We start from the raw sequence: 22078 nt of genomic DNA on the forward strand, positions 1-22078 counted from the left end.
ATTTCCACTCATCCGTGTCGAGAGTTGAATAACTTACTTCCTGAAAGTCGGTGAGATGGATCCATATGGGCTACAAATAAAATAGAAGATATCCTAAACGGTCTAGACGGAAACCATACCTGTCTGCTGGCGCTCAGCTGCCACGTGTCGTCAGATCCTTTTATAGCAAAACCACCTGCTTCTTCTGGGCAGATTCTCTGGATACTCCTTTTTACTAACTTCTTGAGACATCTGCTTTTAGAAATAAACCTGTTCTCTGAAAGGCTGGTGAAAGTTTTCCTTTCTGTACAAGACACATTAGAGTTGTATATTTTTTATTAATTTGGAACTCTGTATCTACAAATCAGCACTTTTCCCTCCTGAAGGTTAGCATAAAAGCCTCAAATACACTTTAAAGATGCAGACAAATACATTTCTGATAAGTTTTATTTTTGATTTGACCAAAAACAAATAAGACAATCATATATAGGCTGCCTAAAACTCATTGTTGCGAGACCGACATGCTGACTTCTGATTGCATCTGTGCATTGCATATTATTGAATCACATTCAGTGTGAACGCAGCTTCAGAGTAATTTAAAGAACATCAAGACTGTAGTGTTAAAGGGTTGAAAAGAAATTGCCCCATTGGAAAAAAAAGTCATTTAGCATTATTCTGAACATAAATTAATGATTTGTTTGGCCTGTCAATCAATTTGAAATTATTCAATTTTGTTATCATATAGCATAATTTATAAATACATATATAAAACCCCAAAACCTGAAGTAAAACAACCATTTACTAATCATTTCCAAGCAGGTGTTAGCTTGATAAAAATTGGGCTCTTCAAAAGAAAAAAACTCCTCCAGAAGTGCCTGTAACATTGCATAATCTTCCTCAACACAGAACAGCAGGCCTTTCTTCTCAGCCAGTGACTGTAAAGAGAACCTACGTCACGTTGTTGACAGCTCGGGCTTCCACAGTATAGTGTCCAACAAATATGCAGGCTACAGAATAAGAAGGTTTTATTGGGGGGGAGACACTAAACAAACACTTACACAAACCTCTTGTACTAAAGGACATGCCCCAGTGCTGCTCACTAATTTGGAAGCACGCCCCTGTTGTTGCCCAGCGCTCACATCGCTCAAGTGTTGAAGCTCGGAGTTAATGAGCTGAATCTCTGCCCCCGCGCATTAAGCTAGCAATTCCTGCAGATTACTGGCCTGCAGGACCCTCCACCAATGACCCTGTCTGTTTAAATAACGTGACCTTCTCAGCTTTTCCACTCAGTAAGGAAGACAGATGAAGTGAAATTGAGAACATAGTGTGCCCAAGTCTAGGACTTCTAAAGGATGTTAAAAAAATAAAAAGGGTGTTAGCAACAGTTACTGTTTAGCAAGGCATTCAAATGTTGTAGTGGAAAGCAGAGGATGAGCATCTTTGTAGTTTTTTTCACAGCAAAGGCCTCAGACAAAGCATTAAAAAAGAGCAAGAGAAGCTTTGCTTAAAAAAAATTGAGATAAAAATACTGTATACATTCATTCTGCTATGTCAAACATACTCAAAATCCTGCCAGGTATACAGAGATTTGGGGAACTTACATTCCCATAACATTTTCATGATGTTCTTGGACACATCTGCACTCCACTTAAGACACATCCGCTTTTAAGGGTCAGTCCCTCACATAGGTGCATGTCACAAAGGCTTAACATGTTGATGCTAAGATCATTTAGCTAGTTAACTTTCACGCACACTTTCACGGCTTTTATAAACAACGTTATTAAAAATCCTATACCAAGGGTTAGTTTCCGTGTAAGGGATAATGCCTGACGGAGTGTGCATTATTAGAAATTAACCCTTGTCGTGAAAGCCTGAACCATCCAACGCAAAGCAGGGAACAGCTACTTCTGCGAAGTGTGTTAATGTTTAACAATGCACACTTCAAAGGGCATTGTCTCACTTACACCATAGTCACCAACCATCCATCCATCCATCCACACATCTTCTTCCAGTCATTCGGGACAGGGTCACGGCTGCAGCAGTCAAAGCAGAGATACACCGACTTCCCCGGCCACTTCCTCCAGCTCCTCAACTGGCTCCTCTCAATGTGGAGGGGAAGCATCTCTACTCTGAGCTCCCTTCAGGTGACAGAGCTTCTCAACCTATTGCTAAGGGAGCGCCCAGCCACCCACAGAAGAAGGTCATTTCAGCCACTTGTTGTTGTGATCTTGTTCTTTTGGTCACGACCCAGAGATTATGACCATCGATGAGTACTGGAATGAAGATCGACCGGTAAATTGAGATATTCCCTCGCTCGTGAACAAGACCCTCAAATATTTAAACTCCTCCACCTGAGGCAGGAGCACTCCACCCACTGAGAGAGGGCAAACTACCTTTTCCCTTAAGATGGCAGTACAAGCTTCAAGGTAATTTCAGGACACACCTGCGCTTCCCTATTAAAGGTATGGGAGCATGTAACCAACGCTTAACATGTTGATATTAGCTAGCCAGTTTTCACAAATAGTTTCACAACTTTCTTAAAGTTTTTACAAATGCTGCAACAAAGGTTGAGAGTTTACGTATTATTGTTTATGACCACAATGATACTGCAGTTAATCTGTCCAGGTATTTTTGGACTCATTTAGTTAAAAAAAAAAAAAAAACTTTTAAAAACATTCAAGGGCCATATTCTTGGAAGCTGTGGGTAATTTTAAACTGTCTCTTTCAACAGAGAACTTTGTCTGGATAAGTGGCAGATTTTGACAGCTGCCGTAACTCCTTTTTAATACTAAAGTAACTTAAACCCCTGTGTGTTTAGTAGAACAGGATGGATTCTGTCTGGCTCCCAAAAGCACTTTTATCAGTGAGGAGGATCCCTAGAATTCCCTCTGAGTGTTGTTGCAACCCAGCTGGCTGAACTCCCATGTCTCCAGAAATCCTCTGCTCATTCACAACGCCCAGTTTGATCTGTTTTGGTTTACATTTTTCTGATGGAGAGAAACTGTTTAAAACGTTCCTTTAAACACTCTGAGCGGTTACAAAAACACCAATAGGCTTACCGGATTTTCACTGTGACAACATTCAGGCTTAACCGTTTCTGTTGATGCTGCACAGAGTTCTTGAAGTGGCCGTTGCAATGTTAGGGAGTTATGGTAAGAATGTGTGCTGACGTGCCGGGAGCAGACAGTACATGGCTGTTTTGTCTTGCTGGTGGTCTGAAGCTATCTCATAGTGGAGCTTGGAAAAGCATTTGAGTTCCTGGCCTGATTGAAGATCCCCCCCCCCCAAGATCCAGACTTGTGCAGCCTTTAATTCATTGCAGTGATGGAGTGCCGACTCGTGATCACTGATGGAGAAAAATGGCACACAGATGCTCTCATGTTTTCTGAGTATAGTAGATGTTCAATGTGAGAGCGACTAGTTTTTGAAAGACAAATGATGTTGGTAAACCACACGAATAAACTAAAACTCATGAGGTCTCACAGAGGAGCTTAATGGCTATGATTTGCAGAAGGAGACAAAAAGAGGCATTTTACTTAGATTTTACTCAACTCTAAGCCTGAGAATGAATTAATTGCTGACTTAAGTAGATATTTAGCATTACCTGAGGTAATGCCAGAGTGAATGCTGTGAGCTTATTGTGAAGATGCCAGTGCAGATAGCTAAAAACGCTGAAATTGATAGCTAAAAATGCTCAAGCTGAAACCATTTGAGGTCAAAGCTTGCCAAAATATTAGCTAAAAATTAGAGAAAAAATGTCAGATTTTGCCAAAATATCTAGCATAACACTAAAATATTAGCTAAACTCAATTTTAGCTTAAAAAACTGGAAACATTTCTAAATTAGCCAAAACAGCTAGAATCTTGCTAAATTAAAAGCTAAACTTCAAAAGTACCTTAAAAAAACAAATAGTTGCTTAACATTTTAAAGTTTGAATGGGGTCTGTAGCTGAAAAAGTTCACAGATTTCAAAGTGCACAAAGTTTTTGAAGGATTTGAAGAACCTTTTATTCATTATGGGGCATATTTTGCTCAATGATTCAAATACTATAAAGTTCATTAATACCAAAAGTACAAGCAGTAATGTCCTGAACAAGCATAATGTTTTGATCCCAAGATTGCTTAATCGATAAAAGTGCAATTGAATTTTTACATGCCGAAAAACATACGGAAAGGAGCAGGAACATGACTACTTATTATTGTTCTTCTTTAGTTCTTCTATATGATTTGCACTGTTAGTAATATAAATATTTATTTACTGTATTTTCCACATTATAGGGGGCATTGAATTACATTACATGGCACAACATCAATGATTGGTCTATTTTTAAACTTGTCATATTTACGGCCCACTGAACTATAAGGTGAATTAAGCGGGACAACAGTCAAAGATATGTCCACCAGTTCACTGCGTTCACAGTAACTATTGCACTTATTTGTAACATGTTAGCCAAGTTAGCATATTTACAACACCTGTAACTCCAAACCTTGTTAGTAACATGTAAAAAAAACACAGTCTGGCACCACCACATACTAGTTGCTCCGCCCCATTCTGATGCATCCACTTGAAGACAAACAGATCCACGTACATCTCCATTTTCCTTCATTCCCTCAAAACTGTGTGGCTGAATAACTCTAATATCGCTCGCCATTTTTGTTGCACCCCTTATATTAGATTGGAGTTGTGAGGGGTGTAAGCTAGCGGAAGAGAGTGAAAACAATGGGAAATGAGTGCTGGCTTACTGTCAAACAGTCCCACGCATAATTTAGAGGAGAATTTTCATGGACTCCTGCAGCAGAAACTATGATCTAGAAAATGATGCAGGTTTTTTTAATTTTGGCTAAAAATTGCATAATCATAATTTTAAAAATTCTGGGAATGTTTTGACAATAGATCAACAGATGTGGTGCAGAAATTATGTTAAGCTACTTTGAGATCAAATGCAAAAGTAATATATTTGAATATTTTAATAACGAGGTAAACTCTTTTAACATTTATTTGTTATCAATGAAACCCAAAATAAGGCTCAAACTGGGCACCATAGTTTAGTTGATAATGTAAAAATCGTACCCAATCAGAAGACAAAGTACGTGTGTGACACAAGTCATGCTGATTACTCAAGGCCACGAACTTTCCATTCATCTGTTTTTGAGTCATACTTCAGACAGAGATGGATGAGAGGGAGATGACTAAAGTCGACCTCTGAAGCCTTCCAGTGTTTTGTTGATGCCCATCTCTACTGAGACTCGCATGACTTTGCAATCTGGTCTGGGGTTGCACGTGAACGAGAGCAGTCATTATTTTTCCTGCAAGCAGAGCTGTGGGCTAACATCACATAACCCCAACAACTCTGCGGTAAGGTACAGACACGCTACTGACGCCTGACCACTTCTGGCTTTTCTGAGGCAGCTTTAAGAGTTGTTTTGACACATTGTGTGAAGTACGGCTTCTTGACTTCATGCTTTGGCTCCTCTGTTGGATAAAGTCCTTGTGCAGATCCCAAAGATGGTTTAGTTTAAAGTAACTCCAAGTGTTTTTGGTATAAAAATCTATGTGTAAACCTAGGAGTATTAGATTAAACAAAGACTAATTTATTGTGGCTGCAATAGGCAGAATATTGGAGATATTACAGAGTTGTTTAAGCTAATATTGTTGATTTTTGCATGGAATTCCTGAGTTGCATAACTCTGACTGAGCAGTTTTCTGTGTGTTTTTCAATCAGATCTTGACGACCACATAGACAGACAATGACGCGCTTCTTAATATCCTGGAGGGACTTACTGAGAGAGCCTCTCACCCAGGTAAAATGAAAAAGGAGATTTGAACGTTTGAAGTGTGTTTTGAGGTTTTTGAGAAGAAAAACATCCTCTGAAGGTAAATGTGGTGTCTGCCAAACTCACAGCGTGTCATTTTACAATTTTGTCAATCACTTATAACAAGCTATTGATTAGAAGACACACAGAAGTTTGACAAGTGATGGATCACAAAAATCTGTTTATACATACTAGTGTGGTTTAAACCAGCCAGGAAATAGCACATTTACATTATAAATCCATTCACAAGAAATCAGCATCAAACAAAAATGGTTTTCAGTTAAAAGCAATAAAACACTTTCATATATTTTCAGGAAATTTAAATTACATTCAATTTTTGATCCTCACAGCCAAGCAGAGAAGCCATGTTTTTCCTTTACTACCCATATGCTGTCAATCACTTTGCCATGCTGGAACATAAAGAAGCAGTTCTGCCATTAATTCTGTGAAAACTTTTACTATAAATGTGCATTTTACTTCAAGTCTGCTCACCTGGTCATCTGATACCTGCTCCAAGTAAATGTGGGTAGAGTTGAGGATTTGCATGCGGCTGTAGCCGTAGTCTGTGCTGCGGAAGGCGCTCCATGCTTTGGGGTTTGGTTGGAACCTGTCGGTCCTTTCCCTGCAGCCCTGCAAAACAAAATTCAGCAGCACAGGAGCCATGTGTTTCTCTCTAAATCCCCTTCAACTGAACTTCCATGTGATTGTGTTTTGATGTGCTGATGACTAATTCCTCTGCGGCTGGATGACAGAGCGTGCCCTGCGCTGCTCAGCCGCCACATCAGAAAAGACTTCACCAGAGCAACAGCTGCTGCTTAACTCAGCAGCTGCACAGACAGGACTGTGTTCAATGCAAGACAGAGTTGTTGATTCAGCATGCACCGATCAATGCACGTGAACATTCCCAGTCATGTATTGGTGTTGGCACTTACAGCAGAGCCTGTGATAATGTGTACTGGAGCCTTGGGGTTCACATAAGGTTGGTCTGCACTTCCATTGTACACCTACCAGGAAAAAAAACAAAAAACTAAACAGTGGCTTTGGACATCTGACAATAGCTCAGAAGATGAAGAAAATACTGAGAATTTAAAGTGCAGAGTCCGACCTTGTCACCATAGACGGGCCAGAGTCGTTCGTATGTGTGTTCATGTGCCCACAACTCCAAATCCACTCCTGTTAAATACAACAAGAAGGAAAAATGTTCTGAACAAATATCATGAAACCAAACCACAGAGCAATCCCAAAGTTTTTTGGTTTTTTTTGGAAGTTTTGTACATTTAATTGGGATATTTCTCTGCAACAAACAAGCTTAAGATCAAAGAAACCAACATTTTCATTGTCAAGCCAAATAATCAAACATAAGAAACAAAATCCCAAGAAATTTTATACAAAAAGATCCTTGATGCAAGAGTTCATTTTTTCAATTAAAAACTGTTTTATCTATCTCTTTCGACATAGTTCTGTGGATTAGAGATTACAATCGATCTGTAAACAGTAGAAGCGTACCGTAGCGGTAAAACAAATCCTCCAGGCCAGGAGCTGGCGGTTTGGTGTCATTCCGGCCCAGTCTGACCTGCGTTAAAACAGTTATAATGAGAGCGTCTGCAATTCTACCTGCGATGTGAAACGCTCTGTTAGAGCTCTATTGTGTCCATGCCAGCCTCAACCAACAGAGTGCTGACTGCAGCACAACGGAAACCATTAGGGCTGAATTACAGATTACAGCAGGGTGTCTACAGGGATGTGCTGCTCCCAGCTGAACAGCAGAACTTCTGTAATTCTAACGAAAACCTCTTTACCTTATAAAGGCAGAGCATGAACAGTGGATGCAGTCATGCAACTTCTTACTTACATAATCAAATATTATCATATCATTAAAGTGTCTGCAATAATTAGTGATAATAGTTTGGAATTTGATGCAGCTGCTTTAGCAGGAACGTCTAAACATTTGGACTGAGCAAGGTTGACTTGGTTTGGTCTAACAAAATTAAAGAAATGACATGAAATGGAGATGGAATCAAGCCCTCTTTGGAGGGATGTGTGTGAAACGGTGCTTTCCGTACAAAGGAATGGAACTTGGTGCAGTCGTCCTGATCGTCATCAGAGCAGTACATGGGTCGATGTCCCATGGTGATGATCCAAGGGCGCACTGCCCTGTTCTCTGGCCGGTTGGCTTCCTAGGTCAGGATCCATCCATGAGCCACATTGATATCAGAAAAAAGCCATACATGTTAGGTGAATGACCAATAAATAGAGTTAAGCTAATGTGAACAATGACAGTAGGTGTTGAAACGGAGAAGGAGAGTTGTTAACCTCCAGGTCTTTCTTCAGCCACTCATATTGCTTGAAAAGGAGCTCCAGGCCAAATTCAAGGTAGAAGTAAACCTCAGTGGAGATGGAGATTATGTGCGCTGACCCCAGGTCCCAGCTGCAGAAACACACCGTTAAAATGATACATAGCCTCTAGTCAGCAGAGGAAGCGTGCTGCAAGTCACTCAGTGAACAAAAACCAGGATAAGACAGACAAAACCCTCCTCTAAATGTGCATTTCTCTTCCTTTCGCAATCTTCAAAAAACTAGCATGCACTGAATTAAGTCATATGTCTTATCTGTGTTGCACTGATTCCCAAACAAAGATTTGTACTTATTTTGGAAGATTTGCAACTGTATCTTAAGACACCTCATCAGGATGACCCAAAGTTAACTCTTCTTCATCTGCTGGGTATCAAGGCTCAGATTTTAACTCCACATTTTGTACAGAAAACCTTATGGTAACCTTATTATAAATGCCTATTCAAGTGACTGGAGACGCCTCACTTCAACAATTAACCACAAGGTGGCTGGTTAAGCAACCAAAACAGGTCCTATTCATTACAATGTAAAACCATCCAACTTTTACAACAAACATTATTACTTAAATAAGCTTGGTTTCAAGACAACTGTGCCTCCAAAAAATTATTAAAATTAAAATTATTTTTACTAATTGTGTCAGAAACATCTACATAAATATAGGCCTGGTCTCTTGATTGACAGATGATCATCTAATGGCCTGACTGGATGTGTCACAACTGTTCTATTTGTGATTAGCTAAGGAGTTTTTCTAGGCTAAGAATGAAAAACTTACACTAAACTCACACCCACTCGGTCCAGTTCTCATATACAGTCAACAGTCCACACAGTCATTGTTTAGCTTGTTTTAATACTAAACAATATAATTTTAGAATTTCTCAGAGCTTTACGTGTTCAAAATTTGAACTGTTCTAAAACGTCTACTCTTGGGAGGATTAGTAACCACGCTTGAAGAGCATCTTTCACACAGATTGTTTGTATATGTCTAATAACGTTTTCCTAATACCATGGTCCAGGTGAGTCGTCAATTGTAAAAGATACAGACTGAACATGAATATTTTGATAAATAATGAAAGAAAAAGGACAGCAGAGGACAGAGTTATCCAATAATTTCTTATGATAGACACCTCATCGGGTGTTATTGACATATTGATGCACAGCAATTGTTGTTTGTTTGAGTACATTTGGTGGTGCTTTTTCTTTAGACTGTCTTAATAAAGAGTTAAAGGAGCCAGCGCAGTATTCTACTCCTTACACAGAGGTCTTTACATGTGTTGCCAATCAGTTCATTAGGAGCTTTTTATTACAAAATACCTAACAACAATTTTAACTTTTAGTTTATTGGGGTTTGTTCTTGCCCTTTTTTTTAACATTTACTGTTTTTGATATTTTTTAGACATAAAAACATACTGAGTGGGAATGCTTCCATACATTACAGACTACAGCGGTTCAGTGGCACACAGTTCTGCAGCTCCTCTGTGCCTCCGCTCGATCTTAATCACGCACAAGTGAAGGCTTTCCAACCGGCAAGCCTGTCTGCATCTAAGACCCACAGAGAGTACGCCTGTGGTCTAGAAGGATATTATCTTACTGTCTGAGAGAAGGAGGCCTGTCACGGGCAATGAGTCAGTAAGTCACATGTATAGCTTCTTTGTGTAGTCTGAGTGTTCAGAAGATAAGAGAGGAAACCTCAAAGTAAGAGTGAGGAGAGCCAGACTCCTCCTGAATCTTTACACTCATTGTTTTTGTGGAACTTGTACATTTTGTACAGTCTCCACAGCGTATGCTGTCATCTGCTGTGTTCCATTACAGTTCATGTTCCGCACTCTTACCTGTACCATAGACTCTCGGTTTGGCCCGGCATGCTGAAGCGATTCCTGTAGTTTGAGAAGTTGCTGTGAGGAAGAGAAAATTACTGCAGTCTGATCATCAGCTAGCACCACAAACTGTCACTTTTTTAACATTTTTTTTTTTGGTTCAGTCAGAGCCGCAACTGCAGTTTGGACAGAAAGTTCCACAAATAACGTTGTGTCATTACTTCAGCTTGGTAGAAAACCCAACATGGAAGATGATCAGACAAAAACAACCATGCGTTCTATAAAAAACACAGCTCCATTTAGATTTTTTTATAGAAATATATACAAAAATCTAGGCAGTGCCCGGATCACCAAATTAAAGGTTCGGCATAGATGTCGCCTCAATGACATCACCCTGTACAGTAGGTCTGCATCCTGGCCGGTTGCTGGAGCCAACTAATCAAAATCTGGGCAACTTGGGAGATCCAGGGTGGAGCAGAGAGTGGATGAGCGAGTAGGAGCCACCATGGCGGAGTGTTCCTCACTTCTGCTGAGAGCAGACTCACCTCTAAATACAACCTTCATGAAACCATGAGATGCTGTTTAAACAAGACTGTAATTTTAGATCCTGCTGTTATTAGAGAAATCACTTTCTCTCTCTATGGTTTCACATTCTGGTGGTTCCTCTTGATGTAGATATGAGAAACTGCTTGAAACAACAAACCAAATAGGTTGATATGAAACATTTAGATGCGCCGACAAGCTTTGAAACTCTTGTATGAAGCTTTTTGGATTCCAATTTACTGAAATGCGTACAATATTCTTAATTTTGCTTTTTACAATCCCACTTTGATCAACTTTAGATCAATTTTAAATGCATTACAGGGGGTCTTTTATGGAGCCCCTATAGAGACATCATAGTAAAAAAAGAAATTGGTAAAAAAATACTTTTTCTAAAAATTGAAGTAAACATTTTTTTCTGGTTACTAACTGGTGCGCGCAAGATAGTACTATTTTTTTTTTAATTAAAGCAAAAAAAATATTTTTTTCTAAAAATTGAATTCATTTTTTTTTCTGGTTACTGACTGGTGCTCACTAGACAGCAACTGGTGCGCACTGCGCATCAGTTGCTATCGGGTAAGCACATGTTAGTAACCAGATGTTTTTTTTGTTTTGTTTTTTATTACTTCAATTTACTGTACTTACATTTATTTTACTTTAATGCCCCTTTAGGAGCTCCGTATACACAGTTAGTAACCAGATTTTTTTTTTAGCTTCCATTTTTAGAAAAAAAAAAAACATTTTTTTCCCTTCAATGTCCCTTTAAGGACTCCGTAGTGTTTTAATTATGATTTTGCTATTTTTAGCCAAAATAAGCAACTTTGAATCTATCCAGCCGTACAGTTTTTACTATGATAGCGAACAAGATGAGGAAACAAAGCCGTACATGGATCTATTTGACTGCAAGTGGATGCATTGGAATGGAGAGGAGCAGGAAGCTTGTGGTCTGCTGACTGTAACACCTACATCAAAGTGAATTTTTTTTCCTTTTGATTCACAACAATTTGAATACACAGATACTCAGAAGTGCAATTTTAATATTTTTTTCTGTTTTTCAACATGTTAAAATTAACAGCAAACACACAATTTTCTTTGACGTAGGTCCTTAAGTGGAAGCCATTTTTTAGAGCAGTTGATAAACTAACAAAACATTTTTTTTCTTTAGTAAAAAAATTGGAAAAAGGTCAAAGAGAATTGTTCAAACTAAAGTAGAGCTAAAGGAAGGAGAGGTCTTCCTAAGTAATGTTTTATTACCTCAATTTCAAGCATTTCTTTGGGTGCTGAACCAAAGTTTCAACATGAGGTCATACTTCCACCTTGTGGGTGGAAAAGGTATGAACGAGTATTTAATAGCACAAAGTACACACTGAACTGTAAATTGAAATACATATAATAATCCAGAAAAAGAAGACTAAATTATGATACCTAGAATTAATTAACAGACTGATAAAAATAGATTTTTTAGGGATAATAAAGTAATTAAAGATCATTTAAACGAGTACTAAAAAAACAAGAGTTATCCTATTCAACCCAGTGGACGTTTGGTTCTGAATTTTTTGTTCAAATTCAGAATTTACTGTAGATGTTGTGAACACTCTAGAAATATACATTTCATCCCACATTAGGCTACATTCGCCCTGAGAAACTGAAGGAAATAGTTGGCAGTCTGAAATAATAAAATCCTGAACTGCAGTCACTTGACGGTAATTAAAATGGTATTATTGGTTCTCTCTAAAGGTCCGACAAACATCCGCTGTTCCTGATGAACAAAGAGAGCCTTGATTTTCACGTCTCCTGTGGACCCGCTGTTCTCATGCCGCTGGAATGCAGACGGCAAACGTTTGTGGTTATCCTTGTTTCGTTTGTACTTCAACCGTACGTTCTTGAGGATGGAAACTGAGAGGAACACACGCCGCACAACAGTGAGCTAGGAAGGTAGAAGCCGGCGAAGACGGTAAAGAAAGCTGGATTTCAGGTTATGTAACGAAGGAAACGGGCTTTTCAGATCAGGTTCAGATGTCCCAATCCAGAGCCAATAAAAAGAGACTACCGTTAGAAGGTATTTAATAAAGAGCACGCAGAAGACAGACAGTGGATGCCAAGAACAACAGAAAGCCGGACCAATACATCAGCGGCAAGTAAATATTATGCTGCAGGATCTGGTACCTCGAAATGTTCCAATGTGCCACTGATGACTGACCCCGCTGGAATTTTGGGACGCAGTCATTGTTGATGTTTTAAGATGAAATGAATGGCTGAGGTTTTAATTTAAGATCGATTTCTGAACTTTAAGAGGGCTGAAAATGAGACTGCAAAGTTATGCACTTAAGCTGCGTCACCGAGTGGCGCGTTGTGTCTAAAGAGGAAAAGAAAAATAAACTTTCCCCGAGTTTAAGAGCTCATATTAAGGCGTGTGACTGATGACATGTCACAAACGCAGACATGGCAGAAGTTTGCAGCTTTGTTTAGGGTTTCTGAGGTTCAAAAATACATTTTTCATTGCAAGTGAATGTGCTGTGTTTACTTCACCAACAAAGATAAATGCTCTTTTATCCCCTTTTAGTGCAACAAACAGAAAATTCCTATTATTAGTCGGTTAACTTGTGATAAACAGCTATACTACTTAACTTAAAGGAAAAACAGTAGCTTCTGCATCACTTTGTTAGTTGGAAACTCAAATTGTCAAGTTCCTTTTTGTAATGTTACAGATTCTTATAAAGTATGCACAGAGTCACTTTTTGGACTATGAGTTTGCTCAGGAATCTGTTTTAATTTCACTGAAACTTTTATACTCAAACATGATGAGTGCATGACTTTAGTAAAAAAAAAAAAAATAATAAAACAGGATAAAAACTTTTTGAAGGTAAAAAAATAGTTATCAGCGGGGATGTAATGATTCTTCGGGAATCGGGGAAAAAACTGATTAAACTCGTCAAAATGTTTATTGATGCAGAAAATGTAAAAATTGATTGGACAGCTTTCCATGCAGGCGCGCCTGTGAGTGTGTGTGTAGGTGCTTACACACTGGCCGCCCAATCAAGCAGACACTTTCAATGAAAATCAATATAAACGCGCAAACACCAGAATTCCTGGCCTCCGCGCAGAGGATAGGGGTGGGGTGGGGGGTTACTCTGTTTAGTCCTCGTATACAGTACATTTTCAATAAGCATTTCAGTACACGATCCACAAATTGATTCATAAAAGAGTGAATTAAGTTTGTGGCGATGCAATGCACTCCATTTCTTATACCTAAATATTCATTCATCCATCTTCTTGGCCGCTTCTTCCCTTTCGGGGTCGCGGGGGTGCCGGAGCCTATCCCGGCTACTGATGGGCGAAGGCGGGGTACACCCTGGACAGGTCACCAGTCTGTCGCAGGGCCTCAATCACACACACATCCACTCTCACAGACACACCTAGGGACAATTTAGAGTCACCAATGAACCTATGAAGCATGTTTTTGGATGGTGGGAGGAAGCCGGAGTCCCCGGTGAAAACCCACGCATGCACGGGGAGAACATGCAAACTCCACACAGAAAGGTCCCAGCCGGGATTCGAACCGGGGCCTTCTCGCTGTGAGGCAAGAGCGCTAACCACTGCGCCACCGTGCAGCCCTACCTAAATATTAATTTGGCATTTCAAACTACAAATGAAAATGTCTTTAAAGGAGAAACTCTTTTTATTCTTAGTGGTGCTTTTTATTTTATGCAACAAAAACAAAACGTCTCTGACAGATTCGAACACTAAAACCAGGCATTTTGGGTCTTTTGGTCTTTGTGTTTAATAAAAGTCTGTCGTAATAATTAAAGCAAATTGATGTCATTTTACAGTAAAATGAGGTAAAATACATACAACTTCATAGAGTCAAATATTTCCACCTACTATGCAGATTCGTGGTTCCCTGGACAGGTCATGTAAGGCACATATGCTGCAATGGACTGGATCTGCCTCATGAACTCATCTCCAATCCTGGCATTGTCCTGCAAACAGAGTCATTACCCATGATGCCAAGCGTTTCCTGTGAAGACTTTGTTTCATTTCCCCCTAATCACTGATCCTAAATAAATGAGTCCATTTTCCAGACAGCTTCAGAAAGTGGATATCAGCCCGCAGAACCAAGCAGGCAGACTTAGACTCAGGTATGCTAAGAGCTGAGCGGTTTATTGCTGTTTTAATGCTTTTTACTTACAACCAGACAAATTCCTTTTCTCTGTTTTTCTCTTTATAATATCATTCAAGCCACAAGACATACTCGCACATTCCAGCGGGGAACATTATGTGAATGACTTACGGTTATTTGTTTTTTCTGGAGGCCTGCTGATTCTAATCTTTTTTTATTATTATTATTTTAAAGACAAACACATAAATAACTCATTTGAGAAAAAATAGTGTCAGCATCCTGTATGATTCAATTTCATCTATACATTAAAGATGACAAGTGGGAGGAGCTTAGATGAGTAAACCTGTTCCTGAAAGTCGGGATACAAAGCTTTGCGTGGCACCACTTCATTCATCAAATAGTTGGGTGACATCGACAGACTTCTCAGCTTTCAGCAAAGGCTTAGAACATCTCCCAGTCATGTTAATCATAAGTCTCGACCACAGAGGAGAGACTGTAAAAGTGCTGATAATAAACACTTGGGTTTGCGGGTGAGGTGAAAAGAGGAAGTTGATGTGACTATTAAGACACAATATGAGAAAAAAAGCACAGATGGAGGAATTCAAAGATGACTTACCTCATGCATATCATAGGCAAAGTCCCCTTTAAAATAAGCATGTGCACTGATTAGAACAGATCTGGACATGTCATGTTTTTTTTACTACTTTAAAGCTAAGTTTAGAAAAAAATAAAAATTCTCTGTCTCCAACGTTAGATGACATGAAGCTATCTAGCTAAATACATTGTTTGAACAACAAAAAATTAGTTCAGCACTGCAATACGTCTTAATTCACACTCAAACATGAAAAAATAACATTTTCTTTAAAATAGTAAATAGGGTCAATATTTACATTTTTCCAAAATTAGACATTTTACATCTCAATAACAATAAGTATTTGAAAACCTTTTTGGACGTTGGTCACTTTTGCAGATAAAAATTTTGCATAGTGCAAAATATAAGTGAAAACTCTAACTGGTAAAAACTTTTTAGCGTAAATGTTCTTTTTTACAAGAACTAGAACTATCTTACCTTTTTTCTTTTTTTTTTTTTTTTTTGAGAAAAACATTTTTTGTAAGAAAATAGACAAAAAAAGGTAGTGTCAAGTGGTCCCTAGATATTTTGAAGTTCACCTTCTGCAGTTTCACAGATTTTTTTTCAGGGTAATTTTACATGATTTGTTTTTTAAACGCAGACTGTGTTCTGCGTCCTGATTGGCTGTGGACCTTGTCAATCAATCTTCTCTGTGCCGTGTCTCTGGTACAGAATGCAGTCTGCCAGAGTTTTTTTTTCCTTCAATACTGGACTTATTTTCCTATGAAGGTTCAGCTTAAACGCAATAGAAAATGTGAAAATGTGTATCTTTTATTCTGAGAATAGTGAATTAAGTATTTAGGGAGTTTTACAGCCTTATATCTAATCTTACTTCACAGATTTCCTATATCGCAGGTAATTTCTAGACAAACGGGGGAACACTTTACATTTACATTTACTTATTGTTTACTTTTTGTAGAGACAAAAAAACAAAACAATAAATTGATGTCAGAAATCCTTACCTATATGCAGGATGACGTCATACATGCCAATCTGAGTGTCCTTCTGCAGTCGAGCGAGAGACTGAGGGTTCTCGTTGCCCAGATCCCCATAGAGAGCGAATCTGGGACTAAAACTGGAGCTGTCATTCAGAGCAGTGAAGGAGAACACGTCACTCCAGCCTTCATCGCTGCCACAGTGGTAGACTGATTCAAAAACAAGCAGAAAAACACAAGGGTGTCAAGACTGTGTTTTGAGTTCTGACGAGCTACAAGCAAACACAAAACCAGAACACTACCCACCGTAAGTAGCAGCAGGTTTGAGGCCTGTGATGGTGACGCGATGGATGAACATCTTCCTCTTCTCCTTTCCAGAGTCCACAAACAGAGTAGCACTGCCTTCAGCAGTCTGCTCGAACATGCGACCGCCCAGAAGGCCATACTCCACCGTGCTCTTTGTTTTATTATAGGTGGTCCAGGTTACCACCATAGAGCCTGGTACTCCTGTGGAGATAAGATGCTCAGTAAATATAAAATGATTTAATTCAATCACAGTTTTGCAAAAGTTAGAAGATTGCATTTTAGTAATACAACTGTGCACAAATCAAAGGTATAACACCAGATTATATCAGCAACAAGATTTATTTGTTCATGTATTATGCTGGGATACACAAAATTCAGATAATAAGAGATATTTAGGGGAAAAATAAAATGGAAATGCAGTCCTTACCTGCATAAGACAGGTGAACCTGCTCTGGCTGGGTCCAAATAGGAGGGACACCTTGCACCAGAAGGGGGGCAAAGCCCAACAGGAGACAGGCAGCAGACAGCATTCTAACAGCGGACTGGAAGTAACAATAAAGACAAACAAGAAGTAAAACCAGATCATCACATGACCTCGAGGACTTTGAAACAGAAAACCACAACATTAGAAGCATCATCATGTGACAAGTGGGAAACTGAGAAGCTTCGAATGAGTTGATGAAGCTCAGCAGCAGGAGAAACCAAACAGATCACGTGACAACAAAAAACAGCTGATCTTGTTTGTTTGTTTTTTGTCATTGTGCATGCATTAAATGCTTCAAACACAGGTCAGGGCTTCTCTAAAGTGGGAAAACAAAAACTTAATAAAAGGTCATGACACTGATGATGTCATTTAAAGCTCAACAGTATTACATGAAGGAAATAAAGGCTAAGTACGAGCACAAGGGCAAGGCTTACAGAGAAACTAAGTGGAGCAGCTTTAATGAGGTGTTTGGTCTTTAAATCGGCTCATTATTAGGTCAGCGGTCGCTAGAGGGGGCGCGCGGAGGGATCACCGTGAATGGGCTGATCCATCCGCCGACCAGGACGGATCCAAACGGTTCAAGGCGCACGGGAATGACAGCGCGTCCCATCACCAGCTTTAGGTGAGAGTAAAAAAATATCTAAATTTAGTATTTGTTGCTGCTTCCGTATTTCTGAAAACTATGTCTAAAGAGGGATATATGCTAACTATCGCCCATTCTCTCGCGTCGCTAGCTTTACAGCCGACCCAATGAAGCTTTTCCTCGATATTTTCAGCTCAGAATTCCACTTATATTGACTCATTCGACACGACTTACAGTTTATGAACACATGGCGAATAAAAGTCTTCCAGGGCAGAAAAGCCTGGGGCTGCTTAGAAGCTAGTTGCCTGAAGAAACTCCAAACTTCAAAACTGCTAACAGGACGACTACGTCATTCCGCAAAAATAACAACAATGCCGCAAAGGGTTATGGGACATTGTGTTTCTATACCTTTATGAATAACAAACGAACTAAATTGAATGGAAATATGTAAAATTGAACAAGTAAGTTTATTACATTAATGTAATTGTCCAGTTGGTCAGTTTTTGTTTATTTTTTAGTTAAACAAGGGTGGTAAAAAATGAACAGTAAAAGTTAGTGGTGGAAATTATTTCAGATATGTTTTTTTATTATTATTTTAAGCATATTTTTTGTCGTTTTTCTTTTTGTTTTTTTCAGATGAAATGGATTCTGACTGTGAGGGCAGAAGCTGTGAAGGTTTGGATCATCCTATCAGATGGGACAGACCACAGGACAGAGGGAGTAATGCAACAAAAACAAATCAGGTCAGATATTTATTTATAAGAATTACATATTTTTATATGCTCATCTTGACTGTACTTTTAAAATACAGGGGGAAAGTGACAGCCACGAAGAGTTCCACAAAAAGAGGTATTCTGTGCAACAATAGTTCAGAAGTATGTTTGCTCTTCTCTTGCTCTACAGATTTGAGATGTGTTTTCAATGCTTTTAAGGTATCCAATTAGTCGCTCTGGCAACAACCCCGGCAGAGTTAAGAGAGTGGTCTCCTGTAAGAGGAAAACGCATCATCTAACGGTGGTCAGGAGGAAACCGCATGCATCTGGAAGGACTTCTGAAGCAGCAAACAAGGAGAACAACGTGACAGTTTTGCAGGACGCACAGCAAGGAAAAATGCTTCACTGGGACTCATTAGAGCGCTCACAAAACATCAGTAATAACCACGAGACTAGTCTAACTGGTTCTGAGCCCGCTGACTACAAGATATTCACTGAGGTTACTATCACAGGTCTCATTTCTCCTTTATTTGATTAGGTTTAGTTTTTCTTAAATTAATGTTTACTGTCTTTCAGCTGATGAGGGATCATAAAACTATGGTGGATATTCTGTTTGGAAGACATTTAAGACTGAAGGTGGCTTTCACACTCTGGCAGAGAAATGTTGAGGAGCTGTTGACATACTTTCTAAAGTACGTACTGTGTTTTTAGGCACATTTTATGGTTTGTTTTTGCACAACTGTCCATAAAGTGACATTTTATCTTTTAACAGGATTCAAGACATTGCTGTGGTCGTTGATTTTCTCCCAATTTTTTCAAAATGGTAGGTCTAGCACATGCAGAAGATCTGAAACATTAACAAAGAACATAAATCATACTTTACCATTTGTGCTTTTTGGCAGTATTGATGAAGACTCTCCAAAGATAACCATTGGATCCTGTGTTGACTTGTTTCCTTTGGTTAGGAAAGTCCTCAACACTAAATATGAAGAGTGAGTCTTCCTTTCTTTGATTTTTGTTCCATGTTGCAGAACAACCACAGAATAAAAAGGAAACAGAGGAGCTTTGAATGACCGCTGACTTTTATTCTTTTAGGTATCTTGTTGTTGGCTTAAAGTGGATCCATTCAGTTGTAAGAAAATGGAAGAAGGAGCTACAAACAAGCGGCTACAGTGGAACAATTCAACCTCATCTGGATGTGTTAGTGGTTTTTTTTTTTGGATAAATTGATCTTCAACGCCTTTTTTAAAAAAAAAAAAAAAAAAATTGTTCTTTTTATGGTTTCAGAAATTTTCAGGTTTTTAATCAGCAGTTGTGGGAGTTATGGCAGGAGAAACCTTCATGGGAATCTGTTCCGGAAGCTACAGCAAACACTATAAAAGTCAGTGCAGAAATATAATTTTTCTGCGTTGTACACATTGTTGCCTTTTTACTTTCTACATTAACAATGTTTCTTTTTTCCCCCTAGTTTGTTGAATCCTTCCTGTTTCAACTGAATCAGCAACACTGAGGATCCAAATGACACATCTGTTGACATTTTTGATTAACATTCATTTTGTGTGCAGCCTTACTTTTAAAAAAATGACTATTCAATCTGTAAATAATGCAGTTAGACACACTTCATACATTGTACTGTATTTATGGCCTTAAAAGACACTTTAGTTTGACATGTTTTTATAGTTGCTTCAATGACAGATTTAAATGGTAAATATGAAAGTTTGTGTACAGTGAAATGTAGTAGTTATAAATAAATATGTTACTTAAAAAAGTGGAATGTTAAGTATTCTTAACAGAATTTGTTATAATAAAATGATTTATTTCTCCTCTTTCTCTTTTATAGCCCATTTGTTTGAATTTAGTGATGGAGTTGTGTTCATTTTTTGTTTGAACAACACATTTCTGAAATATTTATTTAAATAATGATTAACCAAAGTACATGAAGTACCACATATTTTTAAGAAACCCGAGGTAAGGGGTTGTATCTTAAGAGTGTCTTTGTTCTTCCAAGAGAGCCTAAATAAAACTAAATGAAGGGAGATGGAAAACAAGAAAACATTACATTACAAATTCTTCATAAAATGTGCTGCCTAGAGCGATACAGCAACATAGAAAACAGATAATAAATCACAGATTTGGTATATTGAAGATAAAAATAAGCTGAATGCATCTATTGCAATGCTTGACTATCAGTAAACCTACTTTCTACTTTCTTTAAAGTTTGTAGAAGAAGACATTTTCCTATAGGTGAGAACAGCAGGAATGAGTATTTAAGAGTAAACATGCAGGGAAAAAAGCAAACAAAAAGATGAATGGATTTCATTTAGTTGAAATCATTGATTGATTAAGATTTGACCAACTCAACCACCTTGTGATAGAGAGTCTGCTCTGAGACTAATAGACTGGGTTAAAATCCACCACTCAAACCGAAGATTCTTAAAAATGAGACCCTACCTCCCTGCTTGACCCTCAGCATTAAAGGTTTGGGGTGTTAAACTACCAACTGGTTTCCAGGTGCAGCTTACTGCTCCCCCAAGGGGCAGGTCAAATGCAGAAAACAAATTCTTACACCTAGGTATGTGGCAACTAATGAGACTTTAACTTAAAATGCAAATGTAAACTTAAAAAAACTGATTCCATTTGACCTGAATTAGATTGCAGAATTCAATCAAACGGGAAATTTCTGTGGATTTTATTTTGTTTGTTTTCTCTCTTGGTCATGCTAGTGGCTCTTAGTTGCTATCACATTTGTTTTTCTTGCTCAATATATAAATAAAATAGATCCTCCTTTCACAGTTAATGGAACTGGTATCTGAAATAAAAATTGCAATTATAAACATATTCATAACACACTCTGGGGAAAAAAGAAACACCGAACATAGAGGTGTACTTTATTGGAATAATATATTTAGTGAGATTGATTGGAATAAAGAATGGCTTCTGCCTCAAAAAGATTATAATAAAGTCAAAGAAATGCATAAAAAATATTGCATGATATATATCCAAAAACATATATATAGCCAAATTTTCAGATATTTTTAACTTAAGTTTTTGCAATAAAATCTATCTCTAAGATCTTTTTTAAAACTGCACATTTTCTTTAGAGCTCTGGAAACAATTGGAAACAATTGTAAATAATGAACTAAAAATCAACTGTCATCAGTTTTGAGCATGTAATTACTTGTTTTTGTTTTGTTAATAAAACAGAAAATACTTTGAATTTACTGATTTTTCAGACCAAATCTTATTTACACAAATGCAGACTTAGAAAGACTTCTAATTTTTTGGTCCTCACCCCCATAGTACACCAAACAGTCAAACTTTGTGCTCTAGTTTAATTTTTCTAAATCTTATATTGTATAACTTTTGTGAACTTTTATTTTTTTATTCATTTCTCCTTTGTTGTAATTATTTTTTGTTAAAATACTTTTATTATAGTCATTGTTTTGTTTGCAACAGTTTACATATTCTGTACATTTGTTTATTTTCAATAAAGTTAAAAAAAATGCTTTCTTGCAAACTCTTATTGTGAAGAATAAAATATTTAAGTTTTTGTATATTAAATACAAGTGGCCTGCTTTATTTTAACATACGTAAGATTTTAAAAGATTAAAAGTATTTGAAAATATGCAGAAGTGGACTTTTTAATGACAAACTATCTCATTTTTTTAATTGAGATGAGTCACACAATCATAAAATATGCACATTTTGCATGATCAAATAATAAAAATTCAGTATATGTTGAATTATATGTGAAAATGTAACGTTTTCCTCTGACAAACAAGGAAAAACCAACCTGTTATGATGTGTT

General features: G+C 38.0%; 2 protein-coding genes across 3 annotated transcripts; one reads left to right on the forward strand and one right to left on the reverse strand.

The window, feature by feature from the left end:
* Positions 1-5953: 5953 nt before the first annotated feature.
* Positions 5954-17929, reverse strand: acp7 (acid phosphatase 7, tartrate resistant (putative)). The gene is made up of 14 exons (XM_024272562.1): positions 17792-17929; positions 16918-17032; positions 16491-16691; positions 16212-16394; positions 15235-15260; positions 14381-14478; positions 9974-10036; positions 8106-8220; positions 7856-7969; positions 7299-7365; positions 6898-6965; positions 6725-6796; positions 6285-6422; positions 5954-6202 (listed from the first exon to the last, which is right to left on the reverse strand). Exons 2-14 carry the CDS (start codon positions 17018-17020, stop codon positions 6137-6139), a joined length of 1314 nt encoding a protein of 437 aa, XP_024128330.1. The 5' UTR covers positions 17021-17032; positions 17792-17929; the 3' UTR covers positions 5954-6136.
* On the forward strand, positions 17426-20098 carry LOC112146653 (KATNB1-like protein 1). 2 transcript variants are annotated; one of them, XM_024272572.2, is made up of 10 exons: positions 17426-17596; positions 18194-18300; positions 18369-18406; positions 18490-18769; positions 18847-18962; positions 19043-19093; positions 19173-19262; positions 19366-19470; positions 19558-19651; positions 19739-20098. In XM_024272572.2, exons 2-10 carry the CDS (start codon positions 18199-18201, stop codon positions 19778-19780), a joined length of 918 nt encoding a protein of 305 aa, XP_024128340.1. In that variant the 5' UTR covers positions 17426-17596; positions 18194-18198; the 3' UTR covers positions 19781-20098. The 2 variants fall into 2 exon arrangements, with proteins under 2 accessions (XP_024128340.1, XP_024128348.1); XM_024272580.1 differs by lacking the exon at positions 17426-17596 and adding an exon at positions 17895-18018.
* The last annotated feature ends 1980 nt before the right edge of the window (positions 20099-22078 follow it).

The sequence above is a fragment of the Oryzias melastigma genome, linkage group LG22, assembly GCF_002922805.2.
Source record: "Oryzias melastigma strain HK-1 linkage group LG22, ASM292280v2, whole genome shotgun sequence".
Taxonomy (NCBI): domain Eukaryota; kingdom Metazoa; phylum Chordata; class Actinopteri; order Beloniformes; family Adrianichthyidae; genus Oryzias; species Oryzias melastigma.